Source organism: Oryza glaberrima, chromosome 8, assembly GCF_000147395.1.
Source record: "Oryza glaberrima chromosome 8, OglaRS2, whole genome shotgun sequence".
NCBI lineage: Eukaryota > Viridiplantae > Streptophyta > Magnoliopsida > Poales > Poaceae > Oryza > Oryza glaberrima.
In genome coordinates this window covers 2,664,307-2,680,311 of record NC_068333.1, presented here as the reverse complement: position 1 = coordinate 2,680,311, position 16,005 = coordinate 2,664,307, and the positions used below count along the sequence as shown (strand labels likewise).

At 41.2% G+C, this 16,005-nt stretch overlaps 2 protein-coding genes across 2 annotated transcripts; both read right to left on the bottom strand.

Moving 5' to 3' along the window:
• Nucleotides 1-5,718: 5,718 nt before the first annotated feature.
• On the bottom strand, nt 5,719-6,505 carry LOC127781423 (uncharacterized). The gene has a single exon (XM_052308374.1). It carries the CDS (start codon nt 6,485-6,487, stop codon nt 6,152-6,154), a length of 336 nt encoding a protein of 111 aa, XP_052164334.1. The 5' UTR covers nt 6,488-6,505; the 3' UTR covers nt 5,719-6,151.
• Nucleotides 6,506-12,430: 5,925 nt separating this feature from the next.
• LOC127782960 (uncharacterized) lies at nt 12,431-13,063 on the bottom strand. The gene has a single exon (XM_052310254.1). It carries the CDS (start codon nt 12,867-12,869, stop codon nt 12,639-12,641), a length of 231 nt encoding a protein of 76 aa, XP_052166214.1. The 5' UTR covers nt 12,870-13,063; the 3' UTR covers nt 12,431-12,638.
• Between the last annotated feature and the right edge of the window lie 2,942 nt (nt 13,064-16,005).

The window sequence follows — 16,005 nt, the reverse complement described above, 5'->3', positions numbered from 1 at the left end:
TTCTCAGCTTCTGACTTCTAGTTTATTTTTTGAATTCTACAATTATAGTTTCTCAGAATCTGAACCAAAAACTGGATTGTTTAGAAAAGCTTCTGATTTTGAGTAGTTAGAATCTCCTCTAAACAGGCCATACTAATTGCCCACTGGACTGGACACACAATCATGACAGTAATTTGATTAAGGGTGATAAGACACGCACTCATGCATACTGGCCAGAGATGATCGAGTACTCGAAAATGAGGTGTGATGCAAACTGCAAACTGGAAAATTAAAAATAAAGAAAAGCTGAATGAACGAACTGGGTTGGATTGGAAAAAAATAAAATGAATAAAATCGGTAGTGCGTGTAACAAGCTAGGCCACTAAATAAACCATTTGTACGTGCATGGTACTCTATTAATTAAAGAAGGAACATTTTATAGAGCGAAAAGAAAGGAGTGGTGAATCATTCAGGCATAGTGCTCGATCGCTGCTTGATAGTGAGAAGCTTACGGGCGGCTGTGTTCGGTGGTGGGTATTTACACGGAAAACGGAGTAGTCTATTAACGCATGATTAATTAATATTAGTTAATTTTGTTTTAAAAATAGATCAATATAATTTTTTAAGTAACTTTCGTATAAAAATATTTTGCAAAAAATATACCGTTTGGCAGTTTGGAAAACGTGAGTATCGAACACAGCCGTATTAATGTATCAAAATATAGAAAAATATCACTGTAACCTTAAAACTTAGTTGTCTGTTTAGATTCGTACTTCATGATATGTCCAATTCAATCCTAACTTATTTATATCTTGAAACAAATGAGCATTTTTTTTTCTAAAATCTCCAGCTGTAACTGTCTAAATTGTTAAAATTTGTAAATATAAAATTAAAAAATAAAGTAAACATTAGACGCTGAGAAACTTAGATTTCCTATATTCTTGCTAGCTATAGCTGGTAAATTTAGTGGCCTAGCTTCTCAAACAGGGCCACTAAATTACCAGAGATTCGTGGTCGATCGATCGATGTCGTGACTTCCATGACAGCAAAAAGCAAGCAGAATCACAAAAAGGAGCTAAAATTCGAGTTTGTTGGCCTGCAGCTGCCGGATCGTCGCATCCAAGTTATCTAGGAATCAAATCAAAAGCAGGCAGGCAGCAGAGAGATTCCAGCTGCCAGGAGACCATGAACCCATGACATTGATCACATATCGCCACCGGCGACCATTGCCGTCGCGGTCTGCTGAGCTGTGATCTAAATTCATTTACACTTAATAAAGGCTAGCTTCTGTCGTAGTGGAGTGGAGACCCGTCGCCGGGAGGCTTTGGCCGGAGCGTAGCGGGGGTGCAGGGGCGGAGCCTCCGCGAAACGGATCGTCATCCCTTTTAGGGTTCCATCATATATATACCTCTTGTAAGCCGCCGTGCGGCGATGTAACCTCGCCCTAGATATAGTGAAGATATTTTGCTGGCTGGCGCTCGTGGTTTTTTCTCTCCTGTTTTAGGAGAGTTTTCCACGTTAAAATCTCGTGTCTTCTATCATTGATCTATTGTTTTTTATTGTTTGTTTGCGTATCGTTTCCTAACACCGTCGACGACGACGATCGGCCGGCGGTCACTGTTGGATCGATCGGTGCAAATTAAATTAAAGCAGAGGCTGAGCATGTACGCAGCCTACTCACCACAAGCCATGCAAAGCAACCTCACTCGCGATCATGCTTGCACACACCTGTAATCCAAGCTACTACTACTGTCGACACAAATGCTTGGCCAATTCTTCTTCTGTTTTTCTTTTTCCCCATCGTTTTCTGCTTCTCTTTTTTGCAGCATCTAGTTCATCTTTCTTTCTTTCCTTTTCTTTTGGAGCATGGATACAGAGAAGCAGAACACCTACCATAATGTATTCGATTGTTATGCCGTGATGGGGGAAGAGCCATGAGAATTATGGAAAGGTGATAGCTAGGTAGGCAACCACTCCCTTTGTTTCTGTTTTTTCTAAAGTAGATGACGATGTTGATTACTGGACACATGTTTAACCAATCGTTTTATTTAAAAGTTTTACATCAATACATAAGATATAAATTATGATTAAATTATTTTTTTAATAATAAAACGACTTACGATAAAATAAATAATAATTACATAATTTTTTTAATTACATTAATGATCAAATACGTATTTAAAAGTTAACGACGTCATATATTAAAATATAAAGGTTATACATAGTACTATCTACTTTCCAAAATATAAAAGATTCTGAGCCATATAAAATACCTTATATTTTATTTTAGAGCGGAGAAAGTAACACGCTATAGCTCGCCGCCGATGAACGAACCATCTGCAACGGCCGGCCGGTAACGGATCGCCAGCATATGCAAGCATGGCACACAACGAAATTACCAAACTGATCAACCGAAAGATAAAAAGCTAGGAAAAGCAGATATGATTATGAATATATGATATGATGATGCCAATATCGATCTAAGCTGCAAATTGTTCGTTGCTGATATATGCATGCGTCCCTGCTTACGTTGTGGCCCATAATCCAGAGTATCCAACGTCGACTTCTTGTTGGGTTTCATGACGAAATTAACCCATCAAATTTAATGAATCTTCTTCTCATCTTCCAATGTATGTAGTACCTCTCTACCTGTAATTGTTGTCTCTACATGCGGCCCTGATACATGTCACAAACGGCAACTATATCTGACTTTTTTTTCTAACGATCTCCGGCTTTTTTTTCTTTTAGTTGAAAATGACATGTCCAAAATCTCTGTACAGATTGCCGAACTTATTATATTAGCTATGAAATTCAGAAAGGAATTAACCGCCGTATATAAGTTGGGAAGTTAGCCTATCAAACAACCCAATCTAAAATTCGCTCCAATAGAGATTTGAACTCAGGAGCTTAGGGTGCTACTCAGGTCAGTGCAATCACTAGGTTACATACTCTTTCGCAAACTCTCCTACATATAAGTTTTGTTTGTGCATTTATTTTTCTCTTCTTCTATCTTCTACTACATCACTACATGCTTTGCAAGCCTAGCCAGATAGCTCCTCTGCATGCTACTGCATTGTTTGGGTTTGTGTCATGGGTCCAACATAATGGGCCACATGTGAGCTTCTGATAATGGACTGGGTCCACTAAACAAGGGCAACTGTTAATTGAAGGTCCATTGAAAGGAATAAGTTCACTTTTAGACTCCCTCAAATATTGTTCCAATCTGATTGGTTTCCTCAATTGAAATGCAAGATATCTTGAACCCTCAACTATTAAAACCGATATAAAATGACCTCTGAATGGTTTTGAAGGTGGTTTTTGTTGACATAGCTCGCCAACCTGGTCCAACCAACTAAGTCAGCATGTGAGGCTCATATGCCAGTGACTCCTTCCTTCCCCTTATTTTCTCTCGGTGGTGACAGTGGAGGAGATGGCCCTAGAGCGTCATAATACTACAAATCTGGATAGAGTCCATTTAGATTCGTAGTATTAAAATACGTCACATCCGTTATTAGGTTGGTTTTTTATTGGACAGAGAGAATATTGATTTTTTATGGGATGGAAAGAGCGTGTGAAAACAGAGTATGCAGCATCTATCAAATTGCACACACAACACGTACAAGAAAGCCGGATGCGTATGATTAATTAAGTTTTTATTTAGAAAATGGATTAAAATCTGGCCTATATATCCACGATGGATGTACAAACTTTAACAACTGACATATTATTTAATATTTTAAAGCAACTTTTACATCGAAAGCTTTTGCACGAAACGTACTAACGGAGAGGGAAATCCTGTATCCGCCTTTGCTCGTCGCCGATGACCGACCGTGGATCGGATTCACCGGCCGGCGGCCGAAACTGCTTCCAGCTCGCCGCCGCCGCCTCTGCAACGGCCGGCCGGCATCGTGAATTGCCAACATATGCATTGCATGGATGGTTGGCACACAACGAAATTACCAACAAACTGAACCGAAAGAGAAAGGAAAAGGTGATATATGATAATGATATAATGATGCCAATATCGATCGATCGATAGGCAAATTGCAAGCCATGCCTAGCTTTAATTTAATTTAATTTTGGACAACGTATGTGATGTCTGCTTGCAAATATTGTTCGTTTTTGATGCATGAGTCCGTGCTTACGTTTTGGCCCATGCATATCCAAAATATAAATGATATCCAACGACGACTTCTTGTTGGGTTTCATGCATGCAGGGTGTCCCAAACCGCCGGGGGCTGGGGTTACCGCGCTCCGACGGTAAGCACGGTTACCGCGCTCCGACGATAAGCACGGTTACCGCGCGGTAACCGTGAAAAACCGTACGAAACCGTACAAAATTCATCAAAAATTTAAATTATTTTTTAAATTTATTTGAATTTGGAGAGGTTACCATGGTTTTTCTATTACCGTACCCCGCAGTAAGGCCGGTAACTGCAGTAACCGCGCGGTTACTGCAGTAACCGCGCGGTTACTGATGGTAACATAAACCAAACCCTGGTTTCACGACGAAACCCATCAAATTAATCTTCTTCTCATCCTGTAAATTTTGTCTCTAGATGTCGCCCAGATACATGCCACAAATAGCAACTATATCTGACTTTAATTTCTAAGGATATCCAGCCCCTTTGTTTTCTTTTGAAATAAACTAGTCCTCCAAATTCTTTGCACATATCGACTGTGGAACTTATTCGCTGTGGAATTCATAGATAAGTTAGGAAACTCCGGCTTCTTCAGAGTCTCACCAGCTATATATAATTTTATCGGTCGCTCCTCAAATTTCTAACTCTCCTACATATAATTCCTTCTCCTTTTGTTTGTGCATTTATTATTCTCTTCTTCTGTTTTCTCCATGCTTTGAAAACTAGTAATTGCCAGATAGCTCCTCTGCAAACCAGAGAACTGTTTGAGTTTGTGTCACGGGCCCAACATATAAAATGGGCCATCGTGAGCTTCTGATATGGGCTTGGCCCAGTAAAGAAAGGCAAACTGTCTACTTAGGGCCATTTACAAATTCACAAATATTGCAAAAATCTTCACGGCCCAACTAGTCACTCGGGCCGATTCAACGACGAGCTCGGCCCATTGCAATAGTTAAGGCCCTCTAGTTCAGATGCCTGCCACTTTGCCATTTGAGCGTTTCTCTTCCTTTATTTTTTTTAATAATAACTAGAAAAAATGTCCGTGCGTTGCAACGAATGAAGTCTATTTTAATTTTATTATTGTTATATGGTTTAGTTAAGACAAAATTCATTGTGGGAGTTCACACTTGGATATATATATTTTTAGAAAATCATAAGCTGCAGTTAGGAGCCCAATTGTCTCAAGTTAGCATTACAGTTTTTTTAAACATATTTCTTATATGGTTCCTTCTGTATTACCAGAAGTGAACGATCTTCAAAACCGACTCAAATACGGATATGTATTTCCAAAAAGCAAACAAACTTAAAAACCAACTCATATATGGACGACGTACCAAAATACCGGCAAAAACATCTTCAATTTTTATAATCGTAGAGATAGAGAAGAGATGAGATATAGATTAAAACCAAAACATAAAATTAAAACGGACTCAAACACGGATGACGAACCGCGTAAACATATTCAATTTTTATAACTGACTCAAACACGGATGACGGACCGTGGAATCATCTTCAATTTTTATATTTTTTAATTAATAATATAATACATTTGTTATTTATTATTATTATTCGGTAATTAAAACATAATCCCCCCTCTCATCAAAATATAGCAACCTAGAAGTAGACGGAATACATTCTAGTACTACGATTTGGATAGTCAGTCTCATCCAGTTCTACTTTGTTATATTTTGAGACGAATTTAGTAGTTGATTTACCCGTACATACATGTAAACGTTTTCGTAGAGAATATATACTCCTTGCAGCTTGGATGGGGTAGGAGCCAGCATCAGTAGGGGTACAGGTGCACCAACCCGCGAACCGTTTGTAGGTAAAATTAGTGGAAAACCTACGTATTGACTCGTGGGTTGCATACTAATTTAACCTATAAATGGGTCTATGAATCGATTCACTTGCATCTATAGTTGCGACAAACCGAGCCACGACTCGGAAATCCGCGGGTTACCACTTATTTGATATATAAGTGGGTTCGTAGGTCGACCCGCTTGCATCCCTATGTACCAGTAACTTAGTTACTGTACATCGTCGTCGATCTCCACGGACTTGTTCATCCTCTTCTTGCTCCCGCCGCCGGCACCGGCGCCAGCGGAGGAGGGCTTCTTGCGGTAGGCCTCCTCGTAGTGCTTGGCGACGTCGACGCCGCGGTCGGCGAGTCCCCGGAGGTTGGGGACCTTGTAGTTCTGCGCCGCGTACACGCCGACGGCCGTGCCGACCAGGAACGGGAACAGCTGATTGTCAGTATCCAGGGTGGGCCGCACATGGGCTGGCTCAGTTGCTTGCCAAGCCAGGTCCAATTCAAGAGAGAAAGAGGCATATAAGAAGAAACGGGAGATACACTGTCTGGGCATCGAACAGAAAGGAGGCAACGGCGGCGGCTGGCCTTGGCGGCTGGACGAACGGCGGCGGCGGCTTGGTTCGGTTGAACCTCGTCGATCTCTATTCCCCCCACACTCTCTCTCTTGTTTTTCCTCACTACTACATCTAGAAGCTTCCGGAACCTAGAAGCTTGTATTCTTTACTCCTTCTCATCCAATCCCTTTGGTATTTTCCTGAGATTGTACTGGATTTGGTTGCTTCTGAGATTATTGAGTTGAGAAGAAGAGGTTGCTAACAATTTGGTATCAGAGCTCACCAATCCCCACCAAGCTCACCAAGCAAGTTGCCATGAAAATTGAGGACAAGTTTGACATGCTTTTGAGGATGCTCGAGGAGTTCGAGCGAAAGCGGGAGGAGGCAGATCAGAGAAGGAGAGCTGATTTCCAGTCTCTCAAGGCGGCGGTAGAATCGTGGTTGCCTGAAGTCCAGAAGAATGCTGAAGAGTTGCAAATTTCAGTTGGGGAGCAAAGTGACGCCTACCATGTGTTCGACGAAATGCTGTAGTTCCGACATCGCACCTGATCTCACTGTGGATATGGTGCCTGCTGAAGACACAACCAGCGATGCCTACATTTACAATCTTGAACATCCCAAGAAGACGCTCACCAACTGTTCGACGAATTGCTCTAGCTTCAACGGTATGACCGACCTCATTGTTGTTGTACTGGAGAGGTGCGCCACCACTGTTATAGCCTTTGTGGAGTTGATAGGTATCGAGGATAATGGGCACACCACCTGCATTGGCACCTCAAACCCTTCGAAGGTTATGCCTACAAGGTGTTCGACAGTGGTCCTCAACACCAATGACGACACTGTCCAGGCCTTGGATGTGCCTCCTTTCATAATGGGTGCCTGGGAGGTCATCACAGTGCTTGCGGAGCCATCACAAGTCATGGTGTTGCGGCCGAGCATCACCCTTAGCTTGGAAGGGAAGATGCACACTAGGCATTCATTGAAATGCCCTGGGCTGGTTGGGCATGCCAACAAGGAACCAAACTCAAGAGGATGGCAATTGCGAACAATAGTTGGGCCGGTATTCAGCTGTTGTTGGACTAGAGTATGCTGTTTGCCACCCTGGCCTCCACCAACTGAAGTAAGTTATCTTGCCTTGGCATGTCATGACATTGGAGTGCTTTCCGCTGAGTTAATGGATATAATCTTACACTGGGGCGAGTTGAAACCATGGCCTCCTCCTTCTCAAGTCAAAGACAAGGTTTCTTGGATGCAACAGTGGGATCTCTGCTTGTCGCTTGGTAATATTGAGCTAACTCGTGTAGGGGATGGCTGGAAAGAAAAGGAGCTTCAGTACTGCATTTTAGAGTTGGTCAAGGATAGTGATAGGAGTGCACAAGGCATAAGCTTCAGTGAGCTTGTAGGAAGTCCTCATGTGAAGATGGTTGAGTTCTTACTAGGTCTTGTTGGAACTAGCGACAGGAACCATGCTGAGAGCATAACATCCTTTGTGAAAGAAAGAATGGAAAGGAAACTGGAAGGGGAAAATGATGTATCTGATACGCAATTGGTCATTGACAAGAGAATCACCTTTTATTTTGAGGAAAACATAAGTATAGGGGATTCCACGTTTCTACAGAAAGGTGCTAGCCAAATACTTGAGCTGCTGCCCAAGCCAATCTCAAAATGGCAAGATGCTGGCCCAGACCACATCTATATTTTAGGTGTGTTTCATGCTGAACCTCAGAGATTCTTTAGTAATCAAATCATTTGGATGAATGGGATGGACCGCAGCGTTTACTACCCTTGGTTTGATCCTGTGTTGTCATCTCTTCCTAGCCGTGTATGTTATGATTGGCTGATATATCTTAGAGCTACACTTGAAATTTGTCCCAAGAAAATGATGTTACAAAGGAGAATTGAAGACAGAGATATTACCTGGCAGTACCGGCAAGGTTTGTATGGAAAACGTGATTCATGGTTTTGTGACGATCTCAAAGACCAAGAACATTATATAGAATGAGATCAGATACATCCAAGTATCCAGGAAAATCCTGCTCTTGTGCTGAACAGTGAATCATATATTGATTTTGGCAAGGATATTGTCAATAAAAGGAAGTATGTTCTGCAAGTTGCTGAATTTTTTGAATTCATCGAGAGACTGAAGGTACTGGACCTATCTCATTTCAATGATGGCTTAATGTTGAGTATCAAAGAATTGGAGTGGCCATGGGATCCAGGAGGCTTTATTTCAGCGGCTTAGGGACAAGCCGGCTCTCAAGGAAGGGGGATTATCAGTATCCAGGGTGGGCCGCACATGGGCTGGCTCAGTTGCTTGCCAAGCCAGGTCCAATTCAAGAGAGAAAGAGGCATATAAGAAGAAATGGGAGCTACACAGTCTGGGCATCGAACAGAAAGGAGGCAACGGCGGTGGCTGGCCTTGGCGGCTGGACGAACGGCGGCGGCGGCTTGGTTCGGTTGAACCTCGTCGATCTCTATTCCCCCCACACTCTCTCTCTTGTTTTTCCTCACTACTACATCTAGAAGCTTCCGGAACCTAGAAGCTTGTATTATTTACTCCTTCTCATCCAATCCCTTTGGTATTTTCCTGAGATTGTACTGGATTTGGTTGCTTCTGAGATTATTGAGTTGAGAAGAAGAGGTTGCTAACACCGATGCAGCAAGCAAAACATCGTCGCCTTCGCTCGATCGCCGGCAATTATGAAGAACACACTAATTAATGTGTGTATGTTAATTAGTGTCTGAACTGGAGATGAGTAATGGTGTTTGATGATAACAACATGCCTGTGTCTATGCTGCTATTTATACTTGTGTCATAGTTAGCATTAGTTTTTCAGCTGAAATTCTGAATATTGTTGTTTCTTGGACAAGGGTTCAAGAAAGGAATGGATGATGGAGGGAGATGATTAAGGAGAAAAGCAAAGAGGAAATGGATGATGCAGATATAAAGATCGATTTATATGCTTGATGATAGTGATGTATATGATGGCCATGTTCTGTGTAGGAGTTGAATAATTGATACTCCAGCTACTGCTGCCACTGTAGTTGAGAGATGAGTTGACGCTTCAGTTAAGTCATGGTTGGCCACTCCACTAGATCAGGTGCTCGATCACACGGTTTTGGTTTGGATAAAGGACTCTGATTGACGATCAACTTCTTCTCCAAGGCTGAGACTTGAGAAAAGACTAGTAGCTACTCCCTCTGTTTCTCTTCATATTATAAAGTAATATGACGTTTCCAATTAAACTTTTAAATCTGATTAAGTTTGTAAAAAAAATTAGCATCTACAAAAACAAATTAAATTTATTGAATGTAGCATTGAATATATTTTAATAATATATTTGTCTTGTACTGAAAATATTGCTATATTTTTCTATAAACTTGACCTCAAACTTAAAAAAGTTTGACTAGGAAAATAATCATAGCGTCTTATGATATGAATTGGAAGGAGTGAAAGGTTGCAAATGCCCAACGGCAAGCGATTGTTTCTTCATCATCTTCTTCAAACTTGTAGCAACATATAGGCGGCTGGTTGATTAATTGTTTCACCTTGTTCTGGGGAAGATGTAATGGATGATTTTAATTTTTTTTTTCTTTTACTTTTAGTAAATAAAATGATTCATGTAGGGAAGTTCTCACCCCGAATATGACCAGTCTAGAAAGATATATATGGTTTGTTGATTATTCCCTGGCTGATAGGTTTCATGTTGCTTGGGGAAGGATGAGTCAAAGAGAGATTAAGCAAGAGGTGACTAATATATCATTCGTTAATACGGATATAAAACGAGAAGGGGGAGAAAACAAGAAGGAAGGAGTATACTAGTCCGAACCACCGCCCTTCCTACATTTGACTAACTTGACACACCCGACACCAGGAGAGAGAGGAGTGAGGGAGAGAAGAGGATAGAAGCCGCCAACGCCTTCTCTACCTCTGGTTGTATTTACCTTGCCACTGCAGCCATCCCGCATCTCTACTAGCGCTGGAAAGCGAGGGAGAGGAGGGGAGAGAAGGGTGAGAAGTGAGGAAGAAGATAGGATGGGGAATTTACATGTGGATCCCACTTTTATCTTTTTTTTCCGCTAGCTATAGTGCCGCATCAGATGAAGACTAAGTCAACCGTGCTACGTAGACAACACATTAGTTAAAACCATCCTTAAAACAGCCAAGAAAGTAATTTTTGCACGTGTGTACTTAAAGAAGACAATATGCACAGTTTGTGGTTAAGATCACTGCCGGAGAAACCGTTTGTACTCCCTGTTGGTAACCCCTGTAGTCCCGGTTTTTCAACCGGGGTACGAATCTTTCCTTTTTTTTTTCTTTTCTCACGTCCAATATCTCCAAATCATTAAAAAAATAACAAATAACAAATCACATAGATAGTTCACATATCACATATCTCCCAATATCATTCACATATCACAAATCACAGATCGCATCACAAATCACAATCATTCACATCACATTAAGAAGGAAAAAAGAAAAAAAATTTCCATGCTGCCGCGTGCGCCGGGCCACCGGTCGCCGCTTGCCGCCGCCGGGAAGACAGGGGAGAGGAGAAGGGGAGGAGAAGGAGTGAAGAGAGAAGAGGAGAATGAGTGGAGGGGAAGAAGGATAAGACCGAGGGAGAAGGGACAGACAGACGCGCGAAGAGATAAAGATCGACCGAGATATGTGTGCGGCTTGGGGTGAATTTTGGACACGGTTGTTAGTTCTATTTGTAGTCCCGGTTGTTTATACCAACCGGGACTAAAGATAATTGGGGCCTGACTCGATCTAACAACTTCTTCAACCGGGACTAAAGATGATCTTTAGTCCCGGTTGGTAACACTGTCTGGAACTAAAGATCAAAAAGTACCCTTGAGCTTTTAAACCGGGACTAAAGATACTTTTCAGTCCCGGTTTTTATTGGAACCGGGACTATTGTGGAAATTGGCTTATCGACCAAAAATGGTTTCTGTCAGGGTTATGGATACCACATACCTAATAGTAGTTGACTAAATCTTGGCAGGACCCACCACATACCATGTCTTATACGGAAACAACCTTCGGATATAGGAGGAGTTCCGCATAAGGAAGGATGATTAGAGTTCTACATGGAAACGACAAGGACTATTCGGATTGTATCTATATTGATTTCCCTAGTTCTACTTGGACAAGGGGACACCTATGGGTATAAACATAGGGAAATTTGGAACCATGCCATTATAATTTTGCAAAATTTGAGATATGCCATCCTGACCCACATATCATTGACTCATGTGGGTCCTGCATGTCATTAAGATACCGATGGCATATCTCAAACTTTGCAAAATTATAATGGCATGGTTCCAAATTACCCATAAATATAAGGCCCCCTAGGAGGAGAGAGGACACAATCAACATACACAGAACAATAGATCAAGACATAAGATCAACATACAAGCCAACATACGCCAAGACAAGACGCCGGATATCGATTTCAGAGATAGGCATGGCTAGTCCCCTACGGTGCCTACGGATACTGTCAGGAGAGATATAGCGTTGTCTCTGATCTCGCCGGATGTGGATTCGAGGAGGAAGGCTACCCTGTTGTCGACTACGAGTCAGTACTACAGACCGCCAAGTCGACAACAGTTAGATAGGCTACCCCAAATATTGTACTGGTGTGATTATGGTGAATAAAGAGCAACGACCGACTTCGGCCAATAGGAGTAGGGTTATTACCTGACAATTCAGGGGCCCGAATCTATATAAAAATCCTTGTCCCCGTGTCTTTTATCTAAGTCTCACATATATCCTAGTACCAACGATTCCCATACTATACAAATACCGGAATCGCGACATCAAACGTCGACAGTTTCTCCAGTAGTAGATTACGAATCTGATTCTATGGGAGTCAAAATGGTCGATTCACCTACACGTTCGGCTGATTGCAATAGTGAAAGTGGCCACTACTTCGCCATTTGATCAATTTTTCGTCCTTTATTTTTATTAATATATCCGTTCTTTTTAACTTTTTAATTTAGAAACAGTACAAATAAGGTTTACGTATAAGTTTTACGTGTACACACATAAGAACATTCCAATAATTTACATATCATACACACTAGCTGCTCGTTTTCATAGAAAATGTAATAACTAGTGAGCTAGCACTAGCAGTATCAACTAATTTACTCCTCGTCGTCGTCGATCTCGACGGTCTTGTTCATCTTCTTCCTGCTCCCGCCGCCGCCGCCGGCGGCGGAGGGCTTCTTGCGGTAGGCCTCCTCGTAGTGCTTGGCGGCGTCGACGCCGCGGTCGGCGAGTCCCCGGAGGTTGGGGACCTTGTAATTCTGCGCCGCGTACACGCCCACCGCCGTGCCGACCAGGAACGGGAACAGCCGCCGCAGCAGGCAACCCATCGTCGATCGATCTCTCCTGTCGTCGCCGGCGATTGATGATCAACAACAACACATACACTAGCTAATGTATAAACTATACAGGTAGCTAACCACCTATATATATCTGTATTTATATGTAAGTATATATGTTTGTGTCAGTGTGTGTGTGTGTCTGAACTTCAGATGAGAAGTGGTGTTAATGGATGAGAATAATGTGTGTATCTGTGCTGCTATTTATATGTGTCATGTGTGTGTTATTAGCTGGATGAAGAAGCTAGCATCAGTGTGCCCATCAATCGGATGAATATGTGTTTCTTGGACAAGGGTTCAAGAAAGGAATTGAAGGGAGCAAAGCTAAGGAAATGTAAAGATCTAGGAATAATAGTGCAGAGTATACAACAGATTAATAACTAATTGATGGCCATGTTCTATGCAAGAGTTGAATACTACCTCCATCTTAGAATACTTATCGCTTTGAGTCTTTGTTGGTAACTTTTAATCATTCGTCTTATTTTTTTAAAAAAATAAAATTATTATTTATTTTGTTTATGAATTGCTTTATTATCAAAAATGCTTTAAGTATGACTTATTCTTTTTCATATTTACACTAATTTTTCAAATAACACGAATGGGTTCAACGTTGAAACGGAGGTAGTAATTGATATTGCTAACTACTAGTAGTATAATAGTTGAAATGATCTGACGTTGCAAGGGGTGGCCACTATCACACGGTTTTGGTGGATAAAAGATTCATGATCAACTTCTTCTCCAAGGGTCAGACTACAACAGCTGAACTTCAGGAATTTATACCTTTTGTAATACCCCCAACCACCCACCGAGCAAGGCTTGTCCTTGTCTGGTCGATTAAATTGTCGCCTTTTTATTTTTCTTGTGCCTCTCTCGCTAGCAATCTAGGAGACTTGCGCAGTTAATTAATTGTGTTGAAATATAGTGAGGTGGGCTTAGCTCAGTTAATTAGTTTTTTTTACCTGTTTAGTACGATCCGAGTCTTCTTATTTACGGTTAATTATTTTTCTACAGTAAGATATCCGGTTTTTTGAGATGCTCACAAGGGTTTTTTATGGTTGATAATGGTTTATTGCCCTTAATACCGGTGTGTAGGTGCTTTTTAATTCCTAATTTGTAAAAGAAAAAAAAGAAGAAAAGGAATTGTATGTTGACAACCAAATTTTATAGTTGGGCAGTTATAGCAAGACCAAATTATATTTAAAAAGCCCAATACTTCTATATAGATGAGGCCGATCTAACCATTATATGGGCCGGTCTAACTGAAATCTAGCAGTCCAACCAGGCCGTGATGGCGAGTCTGATCAGTAAACTCTGATTCCGAGCCTAATTGAGATATTTCTCATATTTTGTTGCTTGTGTTGAGATTTATCAAGTATTAATTGATCTCTATAATAGACATGGAGAAACTCTCATATTATAAGACCGATATCTTTATAACAAATATGGTAGGTTTTATTGACAACAACCAACAATCCAACACACAATTAGCTAATTGTGTCATCTTTTCATATTATATATCTCTATCTTGCCTTAGTTTGTTCAATCTTTATCGTTTTGCTAAGCGTAATTCGTTTGTAGATTTATCCAGAAAATTTTCCATTCCGGTCACAAAATGGGAGTTTATCCCGAGTTAGCCTAAATTTATTCCACTAGCTAGTTTTATTATTATCTTAGTTGTGAGTTCCTCAATATCGAGATGGCTGACGACTCCCGTTCACAACGCAAAGCTCTAGGTAAAAAATAAAAACCGTCAAACAAAGGTACTTATTTTTTAACAACAGAGAGGTATATATGTATATTCTCTTATTTTTGTCAATACACACAACAGGATAACGAGTACAGAGCTAAACAAGCACAATTAAACTGGCACAGCAACGGAATCAAGCACCTAAAAATATATAATAGCTGAACTCAAACTGAACTTAATTAATAATCAACTCAAATTAATCCTATTCATCATCGTCATCCTCCTCCTCCCTAGCAACACTAGCAGCTGCCTTCTTCTCCTTGTTGCTGCCTTTCTTGGCCTTCGGATTCGTCGTCGTCGTCGCCCTCTTGCTCTCCTTCATGTCTCGCTCTTCCCCTGCAGCCTCGCCGTCGCCGTCGACCAGCTGGTCGTCGTCGTCGTGGTGGCGGCGGCGACAGCGGCGGCCGCGGCGGCGCATGGGGCAGCAGCTGTCGCCGTCGCGGCGGAGGCTGGTGAGCGCGGCGCCGAAGCCGGTGCCGGCCAAGAAGGCGAAGCCGTACTTGTAGAACGCCATGGATGGTACGATCTTGATCGCACACGGCTCTACGGCAGCTAAGCTAGTTATTAGTGAAATTTGTCTGATGAAATCAGCTTGATTTGCACTGTAAGTGATGGAGTTCTTGTGAATTGTTGATGATGAATCGATCGGTTAGAACGAGCTGGATCAGGATGGGTGTGTGTGTGTCTCTCTCTCTATATATATAGCCATGTTACTGATTGGTTTGGTCTCCTCCTAGTCCCATTTGATTTGTTGTTTTGTGTGTGTGATTAATGCAGTGAGCTAGCTAGCGTGTCAACGGCGTCGTCTCTTTCTTGGTCCCTTGTACAAGGCAAAGTTTACCCCCTTCATTTTTTTAATAGATAACGTTGTTAATTTTTGAACATATATTTTATCATTCGTCTTATTTATAATTTTTATGTGAATGTATAAGATATAAATCATGCTCATAATACTTTTAAGGACAAAATGACTTAAAATATAAATTATAATTAGATAATGTTTTTAATAAGACGATCGTTAAATATATGATAAAACATTAACGTTGTTACCTATTACAAAACGGAGGGAGTAGCGCAATTAGTTTTGTACAACCAAGAACGGACGAACGAGTATTGCTGCTACCAGCTGACGTTATGAGAACGACAAATTAAAATTCGATTACCGTGTGCTACCTAGCACACATGTTCTATCCTAAATAAGGGCCGGATATATACAACGACCGTTTTGGATATGCTCATATGCATCCATGAAAAATACTGCTCCCTCTTTACATTTAATTTGTGTATGATGTTGTTTAGTTCATTTAAAGGGAGTATATATGCTCTTTGGTCATAGATATTTAATGTTTAGGATAAAGTTTTATTGAACTTGTGAAATAT

What these genes read in the sequence shown, in the direction of transcription:
- LOC127781423 (XM_052308374.1), bottom strand. Translation starts at nt 6,487, where the DNA reads ATGCCCAGACAGTGTATCTCCCGTTTCTTCTTATATGCCTCTTTCTCT.
- LOC127782960 (XM_052310254.1), bottom strand. Translation starts at nt 12,869, where the DNA reads ATGGGTTGCCTGCTGCGGCGGCTGTTCCCGTTCCTGGTCGGCACGGCG.